General features: G+C 46.5%; 1 protein-coding gene across 15 annotated transcripts in view; it reads left to right on the top strand.

The window, feature by feature from the left end:
• The first annotated feature begins 3,330 nt into the window (after positions 1–3,330).
• Positions 3,331–23,543, top strand: part of ACSL1 (acyl-CoA synthetase long chain family member 1) — a 64,971-nt gene continuing 44,758 nt past the window's right edge. For 2 of the 15 annotated variants that reach the window (XM_070598163.1, XM_070598169.1), the window contains exon 1: positions 3,338–3,501. Coding sequence is in view for 3 of the 15 variants with exons in the window: in XM_008517284.2 (XP_008515506.1) it covers positions 21,020–21,080 (61 nt within the window). In the remaining 12 variants the exon portion in view is untranslated. Of the gene's footprint in view, positions 3,502–3,604; positions 4,287–5,939; positions 6,497–18,979; positions 19,384–20,742; positions 21,081–23,543 lie in introns of those variants that run through there. The other 13 variants (XM_070598162.1, XM_070598164.1, XM_070598155.1 and 10 more) reach the window with 11 other exon arrangements.

Here is a 23,543-nt window from a genome sequence, read left to right on the forward strand (position 1 = left end):
CTTTGGGGTCTCCATCCACCAGCAATCCCTGTTTCTATCTTATTTTCAACCTCTTCCATTTTGCTGGCTCCTGACTCAAAGCTTATGGGTTTATACATGCACATTAGCATGGTACACTTGTTACAATTAGTGAGCCAGCCTTGATACATTTCTATTACCAGTTTAAACTTTGTTCAGATTTCCTTAGTTTTTATCTAATGTCCTTTTTCTGTTCCCAACGAGGACATTATGTTACATTTTGTTGTTCTATCTCCTTAGGCTCCTCTTGCCTGTGACAGTCTGTGTCTGACTATCCTCGTTTTTGAAGACCTTGACAGTTTTAAGGAATATTGGTCATTTTATTTTGTAAAACATCCTTCTACTGGGCTGTGTCTGATGTTTTTCTCATGATAGACCTGGGGTATGATTTTGGGGAGTTTCCTGGGGGAGAGGAATACATGCCTAATGTAGACACAGCCTCTGATGCCCACCCTTTCTTTAACCATCCCCTTAGCAAGGGCTAGAATTAAAAGCACATTGGCCATCATGAATTGAGGGGGCGGTACTTCAGAGGACCATGCTCAAAAGAGAAAGCTGTAGAGGATCAGTAGTAATCACAACTTTGCAGGTGGCAATCACAAGTGGGAGCTTTTGACACAAGGCCATTGTCAATCCGCCCCTCGGCATGTACCAAAAAGGACTTTGACTCTCTTTAGCTTCTCTAGAAGATTGTTCAATCTGCTTTAGACAGATGTAGACTCAGACCTGGCTAGAATTAGCCACAAGATTTTAATCAAGCCAAAATGTAATGGGGGCAGGAACAACTGAAGAGAGATTCAAACTGCCATTAGGAAATTTTCTCCACAGCGACATCCAACTGGCTCTCATTCGCTCAGCTAGAGAGATGTTGGAAAAAAAGAAAGGAGCAAGAGATTTAAGACTGGATTCCTATTTTCTCTGAGTCACAAAATAGAACTCCCAACTGTGGAGTCTGGAACCTTCGCTCCATGAGAAAACCGAGGCTGTGGGCTGTCAGTCTTTGTGACCCCCTCTATAGCAGGCACTAGTATTCCTAACCTACAGAGGATGAAATGGGGCGTAAGGCAGATTTGCCCAAGTCTGAAGCCTGTGTTCTTAACCCCTGTGCAATCCTGCCTCCCATCAAAGTCTCTGTCCCATGGTCACAGGCCAACCCCATAAACTGGGAAACTTTTTGAAATGATTAGGGAGAAAAGGTTTGGTGAAGTGTTAGCACTGAAAGGGACCCGAAAAATTGTTTAGTCCAGCCTCATTGCCAGAGGAGGAATCGGAACTTCTAGGGGACGAAGTTACTTCTCAATGTCACACAGCTGCTTCTGCCAGAGAGAGGAGAAATGGAGAGGTAACTCCTGGTTGTGTGCCTTCCTCCATCTAGAGCTGTCGATCATCTGCATCAAGGGCTCAAGCCCAGGGAAAGGCATGCCAATCATGGGAAAAAGGTGTCTTGGGGCGGGAAGGGATAAGAGGGGACAGCCAGTGACAACTGTCACGTCTTATGGGTTGGACTGTGATTCCCTCCCCACCTCCCAAATTCATGTGTTGAAGTCTTAACCCCCAGTACCTCAGAATGTGACCTTATTTGGAAATACAGTCTTTGCAGATTACATCAAGTTAAAAGGAGGTCATTACGGTGGACCCTAATCTAATACTACTGGTGTCCTCATGAGAAGGAGAAATATGGACACAGACAATACAGAGGGAGACCTATGTGAGGAGACACAGGGAGAAGATGGCTGTCTCCAAGCCTAAGAGAGAGGCCTGGAACAGATTCTTCCTGCCCAGCCTTCAGATGGAACCAACTCTGCTCATGCTTGAACTTCTAGCCTCCAGAAGAATTGTGAGGCAATACATTTCTGTCCCTCAGTCTGTGGTACTTTGTTATGGCTACCCTGGAAAACTAATACACCACAGAACCTGGGAAGTACCTGAGGAGGCACGGGGCTGAAGGACTGGTTGGACAAGAGGAAAAAAGAGAGGCTAAAATGATGAAATCGTGGGTGGGGAGCAAGAGACTTGGGCAGAGAAACCAAGCATTAGCTAAGTGGAAACCAACAAAAACGAAAGTGGAGTCTTATGTTTTCTTCTAAATGAGAGTCTAGTTCTAGAAAAACAGAGCTGTTAAAGAGGCCATTGGAGAGCCGGCTGCCCTCGCCATCACTGTACTACGTGCCTAGCACACTGTGGGAAGAAACGACTACTGCTGCCACGTCCAGATGTTCTGGAAAAGAGAGAAGCCCAGAGAAAGTCCTGAGGATATTATTCGCTGGAATCAACTTGAGTACCTTGAGGCCTGGGATGAGCGCATGCTCAGGGGAAACCAAGTCCAAGGATATTCGGGTGGCTATTATGCGCATGCTCTGGAGGCAGAGTGCCTGAGTTGCAGAGTGCAGAGCGCTAGTTCTCACTAGCATTCAACCTCTCTGTGCCTCAGTTTCCTCATGTGTAAAAGGGGAATAACGACAGCACCCACCTCACAGAGCAATGATGAAGAGTCTATAAGATAATGTGTCTGAAGTGTTTCGATAAATGATAGCTGTCATTATCAGAGGCATTTATTATAACGATAATTCTTTTCATGCCTCAAATTCAAAGCAGTACCAATATCAGCCCTCCACCAACTGCTGGGCACTGTACCTGGGACCACCGTGATTGGAGGTTGAGGACACTGGCAGGCCTTGGGTGCTAAGAGAAAAGTGCCATTTGGGATAGGAGCCTGAAAAAAAATGGCAGCGGCCCCTGAAAGCCCCCCCAGCGGGCATGGCATGGATGCAGAAAGTCTCCAAAGCGCGCAGCCAGGGCGAAGCAGGGTAGAAGTTGGCAGGTTGAATACTTTTCTTGAGCAATGTCAAGTCTGCGTGCTGCTCTAACCGTACCCGGGACTGATCTGTCCAGGGTTGCTTCATTTCCAGGGCATGGTAGAAGTCCAGACAATAATCTTACCAGCCAGGGACCCCGTGTGGGGACCGTGGTGAAATTGGGTTAAAAGGGAGCGCGAAGGTCAGTGCCAAAGAAAATAGGAAAGGACAACCCTCGGGCCACCAGGGCCCCTCCCTGCAGGAAACCTCACCGGCCTAGAAGTCAGCAGGGCACGTGGTTGAGGGTGGAAGATGCAAAGAGGCGCCCCCGCGCGCGCGGCGCCATCGCCCCCGGGGTTGGCCAGGTTCTGGGTCCAGGCGCTACAAAGTACCCTTTGCCCTTGCTCAGATTCGTTATGAAACGCGAGGGCAGCTCAGGCGACTCCAGCCGCTTCTGCGCGCCGCCTCCCGGCACCCACCCGCTGGCCTCCCGGCGGGCGCGCGGCGGGGCGGGGCTGCGGGCGGGGCGGGGCGGGGCGGACGCGGCACGCGCACCGGCAGCGGCTCGGCTCCACCGCGGCCCGGGCTGGGGCGCAGCCAGTGCGCGGCGGCCACGGCGCCGCCCTTAAATAGCATCGGGAGCCGGCGCGGGGCAGGCAGTGGGCTTCGGGGACGGCCAGCCGAGAAGGTGAGTGCTCCTGCCGCGGGGAGCTGCGTCCTTCCCGCAGCGGCCCCCGGGGGCTCGGCGGAGGCTGGGGGCTGAGGCTGCCCCGCCAGCCCGAGCCCGGGAGGCGGCGGCCGCAGCGGAGGCGCATGAGCCGCCCCTCGGCTCGCGGGCCCTTCCGCTTTTCCGGCCTCCCTTCCCGCGGCAGCGGAGGCCTCCGGTCCCGAGCCGCCGCCGCTTCCTGTGCCGGATCCGGGGATGCCCACCCGCCGCCTCCCGCGGGCGGCGCGGGCGCGGGGCTGGCGCACGGCGGGGTCCCGGTGACGCGCGCGGCGGGGCCGGCCTCTCGTCTATTTCCCTCGCCGGGAAGCGGGACCCCCAGCTTCACGTGCCGGGAGATGATCGCGTGGGGCCGGTGATGGTGGTCTCACGGCGACCGGCATCCCTCCTGCCCCCGAGGCAGGGGTTTGGAGGCGCGCTCGCACCGCGAGTGGAAGCATCGGAGCCAGACTGTCCTCTTGCCTCGGCGTGGTGGTGGCCCCCAGCGCGGAGAGCTTGCACGAGGGTCAGATGCAGCATCGAAAGCCGGTTGCCATATGTAGAAATTCTCGCGGTGTCTCCAGAGGAGTGCCCATAGCCGCTGCACAGAGCCATGATGGAGTCATTGATTTAAGGAGCCTGGCATTTTTTGAAATTAGGAAACAAAGATGAAATCCATCACCTTGCAGCGTAGACGGGGAGTGGTGGTGGATGACTTGAATGAACACGTGGACTAGAACCTAGAGACACACACTCCTGCTGATCAGTGTGTACGTTAGAATTGCAAACCCCTTTCCCACCCCACTCCCTTTCAAGGTTGTGGAGTTTAATTAAGACCATTGTAAAAATGTCCTTTGCCTTTTAAAATCAAGACATTTAGGCTTCTCGTTGGCACGGGAGTACCCAGAATGCCCTGTCAAGACCCTTCCTTTTATTTATTGACCTTTGCTTAACATGAGAGAAACTGGTTAAATCTCACAGTTGGGGACACACATTTCACCTGTGGTTATCTCATTGTAAACAATTATTTGCTGAAACCAAACAAAAAGTCAATCACAAACTTCTGGTTGATTCTACATTTTCAGGTGGAAGTGGCAGGTTAGGTGGACTTAAAACTTAAGGTTTGAGTTGACAGGCTGAGTTGGGTGGGCTTGAGAACGTGGCCCTTTTAAAGGAACCCTTGCTTCCCATCCGTGTGGGGCCGGTCTTGGGAGATGCTCTTTCCTGTCCTGACTCACCTGGGAGAATCTCTTCCCCGTCTGAAACTTGACTCCTTATTTGTGAAAAGCCTGTGTTAAACAACACTCTTTCACGAGCTGAAATTCTATAACTAGAAAAAGGAAGTCCTTAAAAGCAGCACCTCATACCTCCCACCTTCATTTAAAATAATACAGATAGAGATCATATATTATAGACCTCTGTTTTCTGCATTTACTGTAAATAGAGAAGACTTTAAAAGAAATCACCCTTCTCCCACAATTATAAGCATTTTCATATATTTCCTTCCTGTCTCTGTGACGCATATTTTGGCAGTATTTTTATTATTATTGCAGGCAGCCTGACTAAAAAGAAATCTCTGGGCTTTTTAATTTGGGGCATTTAAGAGATAGACACTTGTGACAAATGCAGGTAGGGACAAGTATGTATTTCTGTCATACAGGTAGAGTTTTCATAGCTGTCTCTGCTTTTGGATGAAGTTTGGAATAACTGAAAGCGTACCAGCGTGCCACAGTGTCTCGCTGAATGTCGAGGTCTTGTTACATCTTTCATTTTTGCTGTAGCTGTCTTGTGGAAAATGGTTGTGTTGGGAGGAAAGGGTGGGGAAATATCAGAGTGTTTTGTCATTGCAGTTGGGAATTTCTCCTTCTCTTTCTCTTCAAGTTTCACTTTTCTGGAAAGAGCAAAACTGTAGGAATACTAGTAATTTCTAGATGTTGATGCTCAACAACCTTAGAGGGAAGTATAGTTTTTAAGGTCAATTGCTGAATTTATTGTGCAAGTTTGCCACTTAAAGCATCTGCCCATTATTCATTCGCCTTTACTGTATCTCATAATCAAATTCTGTTAAATTAGAATCCATTGATAATGTTTTATGAACAGTGTTTTTTGGGTGACACAATTGATTGATGCTAGTTGGCCAAAAATGACAAATGGGTGTTCGACTGTTTGCCCCCTGATTCATGTTGGTGTGAGCAGGATTAGACTGCTATGTTGCAAAATATGAAAGAACTTCCTTTAAGGCAGCTCAAACCTATTAGTATCCTAAGGGCTCTTCAAGCCTCACTCTCTGACAGGCCATGGTCAGACAGGAGATAGATGGAAGGTGCCAGAGTTTTTATTGAAAATTGTTAGTCCAGCTTGGTGGTGAGAGGAATGCATTAGAGTCACTTTACTTTGACACCCGTGCCTGGAGACTAAGTCCCAGTGATCGGAGCGCATCTGAAGCTGCCAGCGGTTGAGTTTGAGTTTCAACATTCTGGTACTTACAGGGCCTTATGAGAGTTTTTTAAAGGAGCACAAGCCCTGAAGTAGTAACTGGACTTTATGAACTAGAAATAGAGGCAACTTTACTCGTGTTTGTCGCCGCACTTCTGAGATGGTCATTTTCTCTCCAGTTCCTAACCTAACATGGTGTATACCAACTCGTAAGAAATTCTAGCTTGTATCAGCCCCAGGTGATACGTAATTTGAAACATTTGCCCAAACCACAGTAACAAGAGAAAATAATATGTAATCTGAGTTCTGTTAATTTTTCTGCTTTTTTACGTCTTGACATTTAGAAGTTCTTGACTGTGTTGGAGACCACACAGTATTGAGTTAGTTCTAACCTTTGCGGAATCAAAAGGGGAGGATGAAATATAATGGAGCCTTCCTTGAACGGGGCCGGCTTGGAGAGACGGCACATTCGTCGAGGTGGAGGTGAGAATGCTGCTCCCCTGGTTCAGCTGCAGGCCAGTGTCTTCGAAACTGGTGGCTCTGTGTAGGTACCTGGGCTAAATTCTCTTCATGAATTAGTTGCCAGTCTACAATCCAAGTAAAAATTTGAAAGCTGTCTAATATCTAAATCAAAATCATTTGCCTCAGAAAAGCTACATATTATATAAATATAAAATTATATTTAATATAACAAATTAATATAAAAAATTAAACATAAAATTATATCTGTATATATACTTTTTATATTATAGGAATCTATGCTTATTATAGAAAATTTGAGAACTATAAAAAATAAAACTCTTCAAGAGGTTAAATACTATTAATATTTTTGTGTATTTTTTGTGTTTTTCTGAATAATTTTTAAAATCTTAAGAATATATTTTTAATTGAAGATAAAAATTTTGATAACTTAATTTTAATCACCTAAGTTATATTGTGAACATTTTCCATGTTGTTGTGTAGTCTTCAAAAAATGAGTTTTGAAAATTACTGCATTATATAGTTTGTGGGATGTGCCATAATTTATTTACCTTTCCCCTATTGTTGGATATTTACGAACAGCCATCTATTCCAGAACAGTTCACCAAGCTTCTCATATATTTAAAAATATCTTTAAAAAAAAAAATTAGGGCATGTTCTGCTTTCAAACGTGAAATTGACAGTGATCTGAAATTTATTTTTATTAATGAATGGTTTTAATGGATTTTGGGGTCCATGTGTTCTGGTCAAAAGCTGTTGAAATAAGGATTTCATGGTTTGGAAAGATAAATGGAAGGAAGTGAGGGCATGGAAGGAGGAAACGTGGATTGCCTTTTACACCATTTCTTCATTCTGGGAAGGGCTTCTGGTAAATGTATTATCTGTCCGTTTGTGTAGTTTGGCTGCTGTAGAAATTGGCACTTTCCCCTCAGGTTTGTTGTGGGAGAAATGTCCGTATATATAAGGCCAAAATGCCCCGGATACCATTTATTCTTTTATTAAGCAAAGTAAAGAGAAATTTGCTACAGGAACTAGGTTCTCCCTTAAGGCTTAGCTGTCAGCTACAAAGCAGAGCAGGGTCAGCTGAGGTGGGGCCGCAGCCAGGCATGGGCAAGCTTAGGACATGATGAGTGATGACAACAGCTGACAGTTCAAGACATTGTTCTCAGCGCTTCAGATGTGCAAACTCAGTTAACCCTCCCGACAAGCTTCTAAGACGTAGGTCCTTGTGTTATCCCTATTTTACAGATGATAAGAGGTGCAGAGAGTAAGTCGCCCAAACCAGGATTTGACCCTAGGCAGTCTGGCTTCAGGGCCAGACCCTTGACTGCTTGACTCTACTGCCGCTATAGAGCTTCAAGGATTCTTAGTCCAAGAGGAAGACCTGGAAAGTTCCAGGTTATCCAGCTGGTGGCAAGACTGAGGACAGAACTGGGTCCTCTTCCGCGTCCTTGCTCCTTGATTTCCCCCGGTGTCATTTACACTCTGTCTTGTACCAGAGTGTAATTCTCTCGTCTATTAAAAGTTTTCAGCATGATCTAGGGGGCCGGCCCTGTGGCATAAGGGTTGGATTCATGTGCTCCGCTTCAGTGGCCCAGGGTTTGCAGGTTTGGATCCCTGGCACAGACCTAGCACTGCTCTTCAAGCTATGCAGTGGCAGCATCCCACATAAAATAGAGGAAGATGGGCACAGATGTTAGCTCAGCTACAATCCACCTCAAGCAAAAAGAGGAGAGCGCGTGGAGTGGGAACAGGGACCCAGCTTAGCAGAGAGAGTGGAGCATCTCTCGCTGAAGTAGAGATTGGCCTCACTGTGGCACGGAGGTTTGCTTTCTGCTGCATATCTCTGACCAGAAACAGACCTTCTGAGCGTGTTCTAGATCACACTGAAGACTTTTAGTAGACAAGAGAATAGGATGGTGGATTTTCAGACTTTGAAGGCACTGTATCATCTAGTGGTTATGACCCCTTTTTCCCAGTACAGTTTTAGGCAGAACTCCGATATCCGAAATAAAAGCAGGGCTGCATGGTTGGAAGGGGAGGGGGTGGGCATCCCAGATCACACAGACACGGTCGCTTCCTCAATCTCCCTTGTTGCCTCTGAGGCACTTCAGAACAACCCATCAAACTGAAGTAGCCTAATTCGCTGACCTGACAAATGCAAGTAACTGGGGTGTGGAGATAGGGTGACTTAGACAAGGTTACACAACCCCTGTTGCCCTCTGGCCATGACCAACAGTGCACTTTCTTCCTGGGCCCTGTACCTGTTCGGGGAGCAGCTGGACCTCGCCATTATCCTTGATTTGTGTTCTGAAATCCAGCCAGCCAGCAGGTTCTGCTTATCCTGACTTAACTCTCCATACAATATCGTCCAACACACGCTCATTTCTCCCTTTCCTTCTCAGCATCGCCTCCCTAATCTGGAGTCTCTCACCTCTGGTTTAAACAGCAAAGGTCTTTAGTTAAGAAAGAGGAGGAGAAGGATGACTCTTCTTAATGTAGAGCTCTCATCGAATCACTCCTCTGCCCAGAAGCCTTCCAGGGCTCCCCCATAAGGCCCCAAGTCTTTCCTTAGCTTGGCTGTTGGGGACTTCTAGAATTGGGTTCCAACCTACTGTTTTCCATACCTTTCCTAAACCACAACGTACTGGGACTTTTGGAAAGCAAACTCTGGTAGCACAGGGTTGGATCAAGATCCCCGCCCCTCAAGACTCTATATGCGAGTGCTCTCTTCTATCTGACCGGCCTTCCTGTGTCCTGGGCCCTGTGTGCCTCACTGGACCTGTCAGCAATGACATTCCTCATCCCACACTCATTCCTCATGACCCTACTCTTCCGAGGCACTTTTCTTGGAGTGATTCACCGTCTCCAGACTCCAAATCACTCGCTGCAACCCGAGGCTGACATTCAGCTGGGCTGCACCCGCAACCGCGTTGCTGGTTAAAATGTTGAAATGCTCCCATACTGGTTAGAAAATATCTGTCACCCCAAGTGCCCCCTCCCCTAATCCGTGGCCCAGTATGGATCTCCTGAATCCTGTTCGGGTGGCATTGGCCTACTTCTTTTCCCATTGGTTGATGCCTGGCTGTGCTGGTTATTCAGTTTTTTGAATGGCTTCCCTCCCTCTGTCCTTCATTTGCCTTTTCGTGAATGCAGATCTTGCTTCCCCGGATAGGCCCTCCAGCCACCCTCTAAGCTCTGGGCATTTAGGATACCTAGTTATTGTCATTTCTGTGTTTTCGGCATCATTTAACAGAGGGTCTTATTCATAGTGAGCACTTAATATTTATTATCTGATGCTTGATTGAGACTAGGAGACATTCCGATGGCCAGATGTCCCATAGAAGGGGTCGCTGACAAGAATATGCTATGTCTAAATGTTCCAGGTTTGTATATGATGATGCTGTGCAGAGCTTAGATCTCTGGACCAAAGCCTGTGCCTTCATTGGGTGGACCTTTGTGTTTAGAAGTGCTGTACATGCAAGGTGTCTCTTTCAGGGTAATTTCAGTTATGTTTAAGTAGCAGGTGGCTGTGGGCGCTGCAGGATGTGGGAGGGAAGGAGGTCAGTGTCAAGTTCCAGATAATCTTACATAACTGTAATATAGTCTTTGTTTACCTGGCATTCTTACTAAAAATCCTACCTTGTTTCTGTGCCGCTAGCGAAAGTCAAAGAGCTGTTTGTTCCTTCTGTGGGACAGTTCAGCATCAAGCAGGCCTCGGAGGCATCCCAGAATGTGGTGTTGGCAGGGACCTTGCCTGTCAAGCCGTCCAACCAACCACCTCACCGAGGACAGAACTGAGATCCAGGAGGTGTGGCTGAGCAGCCCAGAGCCCGGCTAGACTGAGAACAGCGCCAGTCTGTGTTCTTTTCTTCTGACATGAGTCAGAGGTAACTGCCACGGATGCTAGGACCTCGCCAGACTTCAGGCAAGCTGAAGATACTTGGCCCATGAGGCAGGGGCTGAAGCTGTGGGGTCCCCACGATGGACCTCCTCAGATGAGGCCGGCCCCTAGCCTGTCATGGCCCCGTGGCTGTGATTCTCCCTTCTCCAGAACAGCTGATCCAGTCTACTTGGCCTCCCACACTTGGCCAGGTGATAGTCACTGGCAGTGTCCTGCCCGCTCCAGCGTGCTTCTTTTCATCACGGGGCAATGTCAAGTATCGCTGCCTCCCTCCTAGATGGTGGCAGGCGCTGTTGCTCTGCCTCCTGAGTGTGGCAGGCTTTTCAGGGTCCTCCAGTTAGCTGTTTTATCTATTGCTGCCCAGAGTTGGGAACTGATGGAGACTCTAGCCAGGCAAATGACCAGAGAGGTGGCCGTACTGCTCAGGAGACTGAAGGGTAGTCTCCAAAATGGGGTAGGCGTGCCCTGGAGTTGGGGGAGGGTAGACCATCCATTAGGGTGCGAGGTGGAAATATTAGAACTTCTACAGATTTTTATTTTTAGCTTTCTTTTTAAATTCACATTTGTGTATTTTATAATGTTCAGAAAATATTTGCACAGTGTACATGCATATACTTCATAAATAATTACATTTGCTTATTAGAGATGCATTTATTTTTTTTTGATGCATCGTCAGAAGTTTAGGAAACCAGAAAATTAGCTCCTTCTCCTCCATCACTGGCAAGAGAGCTCCAGAAGCAGTTTTTAAAAGGAGAGAACTCAAGTTTGTCCCATAAAAGCGTATGCAAACTGCTTTGTGAAACTAGATTGTGATTCATATCAAATTGGTCTCTGACTTCAGGAGAGTCAGGTTAAATCCAGAGTATGTTTTGCTTTTTGCATGCAAAACTTGATAGTGTAAAAGCCTCATTAGGACAAGGAGTTTCTGGTTTTGGTTTTTTTCTGTTTTATTCATTATGGAGTCCCCCGAGCCTAGAGCAGTGCTTGACGGGGAGTGGCTACTCAACGAATATTTGCAGTTTGGATGCATGGACCTTTTCCTGCTTGACAATTAAATATCATGCTGGGTTGGCTGCCTCAAGTCAATACTGAAGTTGGCTTTGTGGAAACCTTTAGTCAGTAGGCGGGATGCGGTGAGGGGGGTGGCGCGGGTGTGGTGCGCCAGGCAGTCAGTTATACTCCCCGCAAATGAGTGCTCAAAGCTGTAGGATCCTAGAGCCGAATGGGCCTCTGACGTGTGGCCTGGATGATAAGATGTTTGGGATTTGCTTTGAAAAAAATGAATACAAAATGAAACCGTATTAGCCAAATGTTGATCATTATTGAAGGTTAAGCTGGAGAAATAGGTAACGTGGTCTACTTTTGAATAGATTTGGAAATTGTCCTAATAAAAATTTAAACAAAACCTAAAGGAAAATGGGGACCCCGAACTAGTGTCACTTGTTCCGAGTAGGAAACAGCCGGACCGGACGATCTCTTTTTCTTTCTTTGGCTCTTTGAAACATGGGGTCCTTGTTCTCCAATTCTCTGCAACTTGTTACATTTGCTTTGTTTCAGCTTCCCCAGGGCCGGTCACCCCTTCTTACAGTGACCTGAGCTCCTGTTGTAATTCTAGCTGACGTCCCATGGTTGTACCAACACGTCCCTTATCCCTTCTCATACAATGAGCGAAATCCTGGTTAACGTGGTCTCTGTTCCAGGTGTTGCCTCCTGCAGCGCCCCTGAGGTCCTCCTCAGAGCTGAGGGGTTTCAGAGGCCAGAGGCCGGAACAGGGTCCCATGCTCTTTAAAGGTCCCTTCAGTCCTGAGGAACCACACAGCCTAAGAATATTTTGTAGGTTCCATTTGTCTCTGCTTTTTAGGGTCACAGCAGTTCCCTGCTGAAATCTGTAAAGACTCAAAAGTGATTTCTCCCAACCCTGTGAGGAGTGGCCTGCCTCTGTCTGGGTAGAGAAAGACCTGTCTTTGTCTTCTGTCTTCCACTTACCCCTGTTCTGCCAAGCCGTTTCTCTGGCTTATCAGTCCTTCTGAAACCTTGATCTATTTTAAGAGGTGTAGGTAACTCTACCCAACCTTGCATCCCTTCAGCCTCCTTCCCCAGGTCACTGATATTTGAGTGTGGCGACCTCTGCGAGCTGCAGGGACCAGGCCTTTTCCTCCTCTGTCTCCTGCACCGGGCCTCACCCTGGCTGGGATGGGGACGGCTCCATAAATGACAGCCGGCTGCGTCGGGGTGAGCTGCCTGCAGCCAGCTCTTTCTTAGCCTCTTGACGGGAACGATCTCATGGGAGAGAGGCAGTGTCTGCGGCCTCTGGTTATGACACTGTTGTTCCTAACCGGCCTGCCGGGCCAGCCTCCTCCACACTCCCAGTGCTGGCTGGCTCTCAGGCTGGCTCTGGGGTGTTTCCCCACCCCCACCTGTCTCTGCCTGTTTCCATCTGGCCTGCCTCCACGCTCCCGGACAGCCCTCCCTCATTCTGCAGCCCGTACACAGTGCTTTCTCCCACCTCCGGATGCTTGGAGCCCCAGGCCCTCCACCGCTTCCCTCTTGGGGTCGTGTTTCTGTCTGTAGTTTGGTTAACTCTTGCAGATGTGGTTGTTTTCATCGGTATCTTAAATTTGTTGAAGGCAGAGAAAACACTGTAAGTGCTGTGTCCTCTTGCTGGTGGCCTTCTCTTTCTGAGGTGCTAGGGACAGGGTTTTTTCCCCCTGTGATTTTCAGAGTATTGTCTGTTAATGTGCAGTGAGACCCTTTCTCAAGGGGACCCTTAAGTGGAAGTTGCCCAAATAGCTGCTCAGTGGCTGTGCCAGGGCCCAACACAGGGCAGATGGTGAGAGCTTAGATATATACTTTCTGGGAGGGGCTTCTGCTCCATCTGTCATTCTGCTAGAAGGACAGGTTGCCCCCCTGAGCCTTTTCTGGAGCAGGTGGGAAATACATAAATACGAGAGGAAATGAACTGACCTGACCTAGTTATATCTTCTTTATCTTGAGAAATTTTTTAAAAATACAGCAAAGTACAAAGATTTGTAAAGTCATAAAACAAATACCTGTATGCCCACCTCCTAGAAATGACGGTGATTAACATTGATTGTCTTCTTTATATGTCCTCCTGTCACCTGGAGTTTCTGGGTGTAGGTGAAATCTTGCTATTTGGTTCCAAGCGCCAGGATTGTGTGGCCATGTCTTGCCTCCTCTAACGTCGTCCTGGAGGTGCTCCATGGTGTTGGCAATGGTGGAGGGCATGGCTTTCCTCGGTTCCCACTCCTTTTTGATGCCCTCTGAGGCCCGCACAGGCAGTGGTGGAGCTGGCTCAAGATTCTGCGTCTCATCAGGGGCACAGCCAGTACCTAGAACATGAGCTTTTTGCATTCGAGTCTAGTATTCTTTCTATTCTGTCTCCTTCCATATTCACTATTGGAAGTAACTGCTATGGACAAAATGTCTGAGGGGACCACAGGACTTAGATACCTTGTCTGTGTGGTTTCTCAAACTCCCCATCCTGAGGCCATCAGTGGAGAAGAGTTTCTGCCTAGCCAGGTCCACCTCTGGCTACTGTGAAAGGTCTGTCCACTTTCCTAGTAAATTATTCTCTCCTCTCTTGGTAGAACCTCTCGCTTTTGGGTTTCCTTGGTGGTTCATTGCAGGCCAGGAAGGTGCACAGTCTGTTCTTCTGGATTATTTTAGTGACAACAGGAATTTTGTTTCCTTTTGTCATAATAGGCTCTACTTATATTGCCTAATTCCTCCCGACTATGGTGTCATGTTCTTTAACGGACAGTCCCACAGACATAAATTAGGACTCTTCTCTGCTGAATGTCAACTGAATTAACATGCCTTATTAGATCCAGTTGATGAGTGGGAAGCTTAACCTACAGTAACCTCTTCTGTCTTGGTTCTTGCAGAAGGGCTGGGTCAGCCTAACAAACAAGTCTTCTTGTCTCCATCAGCTGAAGCAAAACTGATTGACTGAGGCTGTCTGTTCTCTCCAAGCTTGCTCCCTTCTTAAGCTCTTAGCAGTAAAATTCCCTGCCTCGTCATGACCTATGTACAGAGATTGCTTGACAGTATTAAATCAATGTTTGAAGATCTTGCTTCTCAGGAATTTTTTTGAATGGAAACGTTTCCCCTTAAATCTGTTCCGCTAAGATTTAACCTTGCTGTCCCACACAGAGGCCTTTGTGCGACCTGGCTATCTTCATTGGGCATGTCCTAACCATAATTATCATCTTCCCAAGAGGATGTACATGGCAGGTCTTCACAGCTATGTTGAAGAGAGAAGGGAGGAGAGCTATATGTTTTGTTTCTTGGTTCTGCTCTGGAGGATGTTGGGCAGGTCCTGTTTCCAGCATTCTTTACATCTCAGATGGCCACTACCCGGCTTTCTCGGTGTTTCTGGGGGAGTTCTTCCATTGCACTCCAGCTCATGGGCTATTTCTCTGGTTTAGAAGATTCTCTTTTCTGTCATAGAAAACTCACTTACAGAAGCCAATGGCCAGCCCTGGTGTCAGGTTCAGGACTCAAATCCTTCTTCTGACATTTGCTGTTTTACTTAAGAGAGAGATTTGTTTGTTCTCTTCCCTTCCCGCGGGCAACCTTGTTTGGTTTTAAACTGATCTGTAGTCACATGTCTAAATGTCTGTGCAAAAGTCTACTAAGGAAAAGAGACGGTCCTTGCCCTTAAATGACCTTGGGGTGACATCATACGTAAGTGAAACCGTTTGAGACATGTAAACTTCATGGGAAGGTGGGCAAGAGAATATTTTTCTGTAGCCTTTAAATCATTGGCTTGAAACCATTTTTTTTTCCCTCCACATCACCTGGGAGATGCTGCTTACTCCCTTCTAGCACGCTGACTCACAGCAGCTCTGTGGGGTGTAGAGGGAGGATGCTGAAGTTTGGAAATGCTTTGAATACCCACTTTCTCTTTGGAGAGTCACTATTCTATAAATACCTCCTCCGGGGGCTTGCAGTAGAGAATTGGTCAGAATCACAGAGGGTCATTCATGACTCAGTAAATGTTTAGGAAGCACCTGTTCTGGGCAAGGCACCCGTTTAAGCACCAAGGGCATATAAAGGCAGATGGGAAGGGGCCCCGGCCTGGTAGAAGAGAGAGGCATGTATGTAAGAGAAGCGTATACTCACCATAAGTAGAAAATAGGAGATGCTGAAGACCACACGAGAGCTACAATTAAAGTGTTCTGGAGGTCAGAGGAACGACTGACTGCTTCTCGCTGAGGGGCTCCAGGAAGAATTCACGAGAGGAATTAGCCTCTGGCCTACTTGGGTAGGATTTGGACCTCTTCAAACAGGGCCAGGGAAAAGAGCTGTAGTTAAAGGAGACAGCAAGGAAGGGGGCATGCAGAGCGGGATGGAGCATAGGGGAGGCTGTGTATGAAGCAGGAAGGGCAAGAGTTCAGAGGAATGGAGGTAGCACGCACTGGGACACTTGCTTCCATGGCCGTGTTGGGGCCAGGGGGCCAGTAGGGTAGCTTGCCCAGAGAAGCGTGGGGTGAGGATGGAACGTTCTTCTGCTCACATGTGGAGGAGGGTTTTTGGGACCCTGGAAGGTTGGGCTGGGAGCTCACAAACCACCTTCCTCTCTCCCTCTCCCCACTTCTCTTCGTTATTCTCCCAGGCTCAAAGCTCAGCCTTCCAATTCCTTCTCTTTTTTATCCAGTTATATCCACTTAGTTACCAAAATCCTGGTGTGTGTTTTTTTAAGTGATTAAAAAAATTTTTTTTATTGTAGCAAAATACACATAATATAAAATTGACCATTTCGACCATTTTTAAGTGTGCAGTTCAGTGGCATTAAGTACATTGCCAATGTTGTGCAATCGTTACCACTCTCTAGTTCCAGAATTTTTCATCATCCCAAATAGAAACTCTGTACTTGTGAAGCAATAACTCCTCATTCCCTGCCCCCACCTAGTAGCCTCTATTCTAGGTCCCTCATATAAGCAGAATCATACAATATTTGTCCTTTTCTGGCTTCTTAGCATATCATTTCCAGGTTCATCCACGTCATCGCATGTATCCAAATTTCATTCCTTTTTATGGCTGAGTAATATTCCACTCTGTGGGTACACCACATTTTGTTTGTCCTTTCCTCTGTTGATGGACACTGGAATTCAAATCCTGGCTCTTTAAAGCACTGTGTGTCATGGCTTTTTGTCTGCATCGCCTCCCACCTTTGTCTAGATTTGAGTCACCACGTGCCTGGGTCACAGCACTCACCTGTTAAGGTCCATGGGCTTTGCCTTCAGACCTGGGCTCTAGTCCTCTTCTTGGGTGGAGCTGGGGCGGGACATCGACCTTCTCGTTGAGGGTGGTGACAGCTCCACGCAGTGAGGGCTGTTAGGAGGGTTACATTCACTCCTGGGTGGAGTTGCTTAGCACAGAGCCTCACACCAGTCAGTGCTTAACAGACAGAAGCTCTTAAAGAAATCATAACTTCAAAGTGATGTCCCTCATCGTCCTCCTTCCCTTCTCCTGTCTAATTTAACCGTGTCGTTTGTTCCATGTGAACTTGCCAAAATCCTAGAGCTGAGGTGGGGAGTTGCTTCCGTCATCTTGTTTCTGTCCCCGTGGCCTGAGGTAGAGCTCGTTTTCTCAGATGACCCTCATCCTTGGAGGACCAGCCCCACGTGTGCCTTCTGCAGGCGGCTCCCCGTGCGAGTCTGTGATCTCTTTCATAATTTCTTCTGCACTTACCTCCACCTGTTACTCACTATTTTGTGTTATGTATTTTACTTCCAAGCCTCACGAAGGGAGTCTTCAAGTTTTTCCAAGTTTGGACCACCATGTGAATATTAAATAATGTCCATGCCTCCATAGAAGGTGAGGGAGTCCTCCAAACTCTCCTTCAGTCTTCATTTTAGGGTCTTACCAAGACTTTCATTTTATGGTCACTTTATTTTGAACAACAGCAGGTGGAGACGGTACCTTGTCCTGAAACCACCTCTGCCAATCCCAGTCTTGGGTCCTTGTAAAGGTCAACTAGCTGAATTTAACTTTTTCTAAGGCAAAGAAATTTAACACTTGCTGGGTGGTTATCTCTAGGGGCTTGACCTTACAAAGCCAAGTATTGGATATTATTGTAAAAAGCTTTTAAAAATCAGTTTAAGCAGCAATAAAGTATGAGGTTTAGTTATATGAATGTGGACTCATAGGACAAATTTTTTAAACTGTCCTAACATTATACAAATGTGTTCCTGTGACTTGGGAGCATTTTCTCAGTGATAGCCGCGTGTGACTTCAAAAAATGCTTCCACTATAAACAAACATACGGACAAAGAGAACAGATTAGTGGTTACCAGAGGGGAAGGGGGTTGGGGGGGGTGGGCATAAAGGGTAAAGGGGCACATTTATATGGTGACTGACAAATAATAATGTACAACTGAAATTTCACAATGTTATAAACTATTATGACCTCCATAAAATAATAATTAAAAAAATCCTCCCACTTTAACCACTTCAGTGGAAGAGAAAAATGTGAAGATGTGCTCCAAAAAGCTGTTAATCCTCACAAAGTGGCTTCAGAGACACCTAAGGCCCTGTTTGAAGAAGCATATTCAAAGAATTTTAATAAGATATTAATGAAATATGAATAGAAAAACAAAATTTCTAAAGTAATTGATTTTGTCATGTGACTTATATATGTCACTTAATGAATATAGAAACTGCTATAAGTAGACATTTGACCATTTCATCTAATCTCTAAAAGTGATCTGTCTAGTTGGACATGTTATATTTGGAATCTCTTTATTTTGGGGGCGTGTTGGTAGTTGTGACTTGTGGCCAGTCAAAATGGGTGAGGTATGGCCCTAATCTTACTGGTTAAGAATTAGTCTAGCTTTGGGGCTGACCCCCTGGTGTAGTGGTTAAGTTTGGTGTGTTCTGCTTTGGTGGCCCTGGTTCCTGGGCAGGGACCTACACCACTCATCAGTGGCCATGCTGTGGCGGTGACCCACATACAAAATAGAGGAAGATTGGCAGAGATGTTAGTTCAGGGTGAATCTTCCGGAGCCGCCTGCCCTCCCCCAAAAAAATTAGTCTAGCTTTATACTTGCTTTTAAAAGATTTGTGTCCCACTGTTTCTCTGATAACTTTAGTGGGTATGGGTAGGGAGTGGATTACTATAGAATGATTCAACCTGACTCGGATATTCCAATCAGGTTTCTTAAAACGGGGCATGTCTGCCTCATTTCTCCTTTCAGAGTCCTCTTGGAAATTGAATTGGTGACCCATAGAATCACTTTCATGAAAAGTGAATTTCAGGCTTGCAATACTTAGTTGGGAAGAAAAGCTTCAAAGCAGTGGATGGAAACACTAACTCCCTGTGTAACTGCTTGCTCATTGTGCCTGGAATCTCACAGTTACCCAAGTGGTCTTTCTCCTCATGCCCAGAGTGATGCTCCAAGGGCGGCGACCACAGTCAGGAATTGCTGTATGGGATGGGGTTTGCACAGTGACCTCTGCTTTCCTTTGTAATCGGTAAACTCTGGCATCTTCCTGGAGCTCCTGTACCTCCCTCTCTCTAGGGAGAGCCCAGCTGCTCTTTTGGTTCAAGAGGGGACGGCTTAAGCAAATCTAGCTTTAGGTAGTTTGCCAGGCCGGGTTAAGGAGCATGAATCCAACAGTTTTGGAGTGGCACATTGAAAGAACAGCGCACGGGCAGTCTGCTGCTCTCTTGTTCCTCCCCGAGGCCGAGCTCTGCCCAGCTAGTGGAGGACAAAGGGGCAGCTTTCAGCCTTCTGTAAATAGCCTATTGTACAGGGAGAGGAGGTGGAGCAAGGAATGGCAGCATCTTGCCAGCTTGGCTTGCTGCTTTAAGGAGAGATGTCAGGATTTCTTCATTTGCTGCTTCCAGAGCAAGGGTGCTATTTATGTGGATTTGTTGGAGGGCTGCATTCCTATTGAAGTGTTCCATCAAACCGTTCTTATTCCGCTGGATGAAAGCTTGAGGAACTTGAGAAGGAGAGAAACTTCTAGATCACCCATTTTTTGGTTTATAAATGACATGAAGAAAGTAAAATGCTAATGTAAGTATAAGTTTGCAGAATTGCAGGAGCTGTGTGTATGTGTGTGTGTATCTGTGCACACGCGTGTGTCCTTAGAAAATGATGCCTTTGTGAGTCCCTTCTGGCCCTGAACCACATTTTTTCTGGTGCAAACGGAATGGCAAGAGGTGAACCTTTATGTACAGTGGGCCTCGAACCCACATGTTCAGAGGCCAGGGTGATGGGACAAATGCCAGCGGTTAGATGAGACATCAGCTGCCAAGCTCATGATACTGTGGAGTGTGAGCACTGGAAGGACCTTCAGATGCCACCCACTCTCACAGTTGCTAACCTAGGGTGGACTGAGGGGGACTGGTGAGCCCCATGTGCAAAGAGGCATGTGGATGCTCTTAGTGGAGAGGGTCAGCGGCCCGCAGAGGTTAAGAATTGTTCGTGTAGAGGAAAATGTAGTCTGGTTGGTGTGTGGTCTTGGAAGAAGACGTTGGGAAAGCCTTTGAAGTCTCCAGCCTCAGTTTCCTCCTCCTCGTTTTGTGTTGTGGCGTTCAGATAAAACACAGGACGTGAAAGTCTTTCCAAAACACTAAATCAATGCTGGTGACGGTAGTCGCTCAGTTCTTCCCGGGGTTCAGACAGACAGCTACCGGGATTTCTGTTTTCTGACAGTCCTGCAATCCAGTTTCTGATGCCCTGCCCTGTACATCCATTTCTTCCCAGGTCTATTTAAAGGCGACCTCTGCTCTGGTTCTTTGCACTGGGGCTGTACCACATCTCCCTGGCCATTGTTATATTCCCTGCCATTCTGTGGGTTTAGACCCCAGCTTTATAGAAAATTCAAAAGACCCAACTGAGCAAACCCACTTCTTGTAGGTGTGGGAAGGAAGTGTGTGCAGGGGTAGCTGTAGGGGGAGGAGCAGCTTGCTGCCAAGCGTCTTGCGTGTTCCTGACCGAGAGGTAACTCGCTGCTTAAGACTTTAAGCCGATTGAATCATATTCTTAGAAAATAGCAGCATAATTATATGCCTGGGCTGTAAACTTCCCCAGATGATGGTGTGGAAATTTGCTTTTGAATTAAAAAAATATTCCAGCTAGAACATCACTGGGATATGAATAAAATCTGAATTTTAACCATTTGTTGGCAAGTACATGATTCTTGATTCTTCTTGGAGACCTGTGGGGACTGTCTTAAAGCCTTTTATTTGTGTCATCTCCAGCATTTAAAGACTATTTGGCTAATTTTCTTTGGACGTCGGTCTGCCTCCATTTTGAAATACCCCAAGAACCTTTCCTTTAATAGCAGTTAAATAGAAAAGCAAAGATTTGTAACACTTTCAGTTTACATTTAAGAGTTGTTCTTTGTTGTTAATGCTGTCAAGTCGAGTTGATTCCGACCCCTAGCGATCCTGTGTACAGCAGAGTGCAACCCTGCCTGGTCTTCTTGCGCCGTCCTCTCCCCTTCCAGTGCCGTATCAGACACTGCCCCGCTGCTATTCATAGGGTTTTTGTGGCCAGTTTTTTCAGAAGTGCGTGGCCAGGTCCTTCTTAGTCTGTCTTAGTCTGGAAGCTCTGCTGAAACCTGTCCACCAGGGGTGACCCTGCTGGTATTTGAAATCCCAGCGGCACAGCTTTCAGTATCACAGCAACACGCAGCTGCCACAGTATGACGACCGACAGACCAGTGGTGTGGTTCCGTGACTGGGAAATGGACCCGGGCTACGGAGGTGAGACCACCGAATCTTAACCACTGGACCCCCAGGGCTGGCTAGTTGTTCTTTACGTGGATCTAAAGGAAGTGGTTGTCTTAGCTTGTGAGTGCCTAGACTCTAGTTTTCCTGTGTACAGCATTAACTGATTCGCTCAGTGAAGTAGGTTTGCAGCTTGTTACCTGGTTGCCAGCTAAGAGGCACAAATTAAATTGCTGTGGCTTGTCATTATCACCCACTAAAGATAAGAATTTAGCTGAATTTAAACTTTTAGCATTACAGGTTAGTATCTAATAAAATGCCCTTGCATGGGTGCAGCTAAATCTGTAATTTTCTAAAGTTTTATTTTTAAGTTTTCTTTCCTAGACTTATTTCTAGAAATAGACTTCTTTATTTCTTAGTATAATGCTGTCTACAGTTGGCTACTGCTGATGCTCAAAATAGACAAAATGGATCACCTGTTTATGACTGTTTAATGGGGGAATTGTGGATGTTCTCACACAGGGATGTGATTCTGTTGAACAGCTCCTGTAAATTCACGCGATCTGGGTTTTGTGGACATTACTTCAGGGACTTTTGGAAGAGAAGAGGGAAGGGCAGGGTGTAAGTGTGTGTGCAGGGGTGGGTAACTCCTCTGCAGACTTGGAGTGCCGTGGGGGTCCTGAAGACAGCTAGAAGATGGAGTGATTTGAGGGGAAGGCACAATATATGCATAAGGTTGCCTTGCGTTCGTAGAGTTGGCATTACAGTTTATGAAATCTGATGCCCAGTGCCGAAGGACCAGACTCGATTTATCTGCATATCCTCCAAGTCGCCGTTTAAGCCTCCCTTCCACAGAGAGGCCTGGCCTGATCACTGGATCTCCCTGGTGGTAATACTTATCACACCTTCCAGATTTTGCTTGTTTGCTGTTGTATCTTCCCCGCTAGCTGGCTAGCCCAGGGAGAGCCCGACCAGATGGTTAGCACTGTCTTCCAAGCCCCCCCACACAGTGCCTAGGCCACACCAGACACTCAGATACGTTAAATGACTGGCGTAGCTCCATTCCTATGAATTCATCTAGAATAAATCTGCTGAGTGTACTATGGACAATCTGTTTCTTTCTTGGTCTGTCTGATGTTGGTTTGACATTACCACCCAACATCTGATCATTCATTTCGAAGGTTTTTAAAAATATGCCCATTGTCTCTTCTTATTGGGAAGCTGAGCAGAAAGAAAACAGTGTCTGTTTTCAGAGCTGGCACTGGCAGTGACACTAACTGATGCTGTCCCTGCCCAAGGGTGGAGCAGTGGGGTGACTCTGCTCCTAGCTGCTCATTGGCCCGTCTTCCACGCTCTCTTCTCCTGAGGAGTCAAGTATAGATTTTTGTCTGCCAGTTACCTTTAGCCCAGTGGGCAGCCGCATGGGACGTGGCATGTGACTAATGCCCTAAGAGACCTTGGCAGGCCAGGCAGGCACTAGCTGAACTCTTCCAACCCCTGCCCCACCCCTCCCACCTTTTCTGTTTCTGCAGTGGTGTGTCACCCAGCAGTCAGTGAGTGATGAGTGGTTTTGTAAGTCCTGGTGCTTTCTCTCCAGAATTCTGACCTGAGGAAATTTGCTTGTCTGTTCCTTCTCTGTTGTCGTGTTGAACCTCAGAATTTCCTGTGTGTGTGTGTGTGTGTGTGTGTGTGTGCACGTACAACTACACAGACTGTTGTAGCACCAGACTGCATGAGCTGAGCAAATACGTGATATATAAATACATTATATAGTGTTGATGGCCAGTGAAAACACTTGATATTCTGCTACTCTGTAAAAAAAAATACAATAACATAGATAGAAATTTCAAGAGGATTTCTGTATTTGAAAAAAGAAACTTATTTTTAGTTTTGTGACCTAGCTGTTTAAAAGAACATATCATAAGTAGCTCACAAATACCATCTGAAGTTATAGCTAAAATATTAACACCTAGTGGATTTCCAGGAAGTTTTTGAGAAAAGTCTTTCAGATCATTTACTGTTATTTCCTTCCCTTTCCTGCCAAATGTACTTTAGAGCAATTATTCATTGATAATTTTCCAGTTTAGAATTATTCTCATTATCTGCATATTTTTATACTGATGTGTATATAAGTTGTCTATAACATTCAATTTAGGGTTTTCATATACATTGGGTTGTCCATCTGATTTTCGTCGGTGTGTTTTGGCTTCTTAGTTTTGTTCTTTTAAACTCCTTGTAGTCAGCACTGTTTTTTTTATTACCTCTGTACCTTACTGTTCTGCACACAGGACTCATCAGAGAGTATTGGTAGAGGAAATAGTAGTAATACCCAGCATTTATTGAGCAATTTTTGGTGCCTCATACCATTCTGAGCTCTTTATGTGAATCATTTAGTCGTCCTAAAAGCTCAACGAGATAGATACTATTTTCATCTCCATTTATAGATGAGGAAACTGAGGCACAGAGACGCCAGAATCATATCGCTGATAAGCTGGGGAG

The sequence above is a fragment of the Equus przewalskii genome, chromosome 28, assembly GCF_037783145.1.
Source record: "Equus przewalskii isolate Varuska chromosome 28, EquPr2, whole genome shotgun sequence".
NCBI classification, from domain to species: domain Eukaryota; kingdom Metazoa; phylum Chordata; class Mammalia; order Perissodactyla; family Equidae; genus Equus; species Equus przewalskii.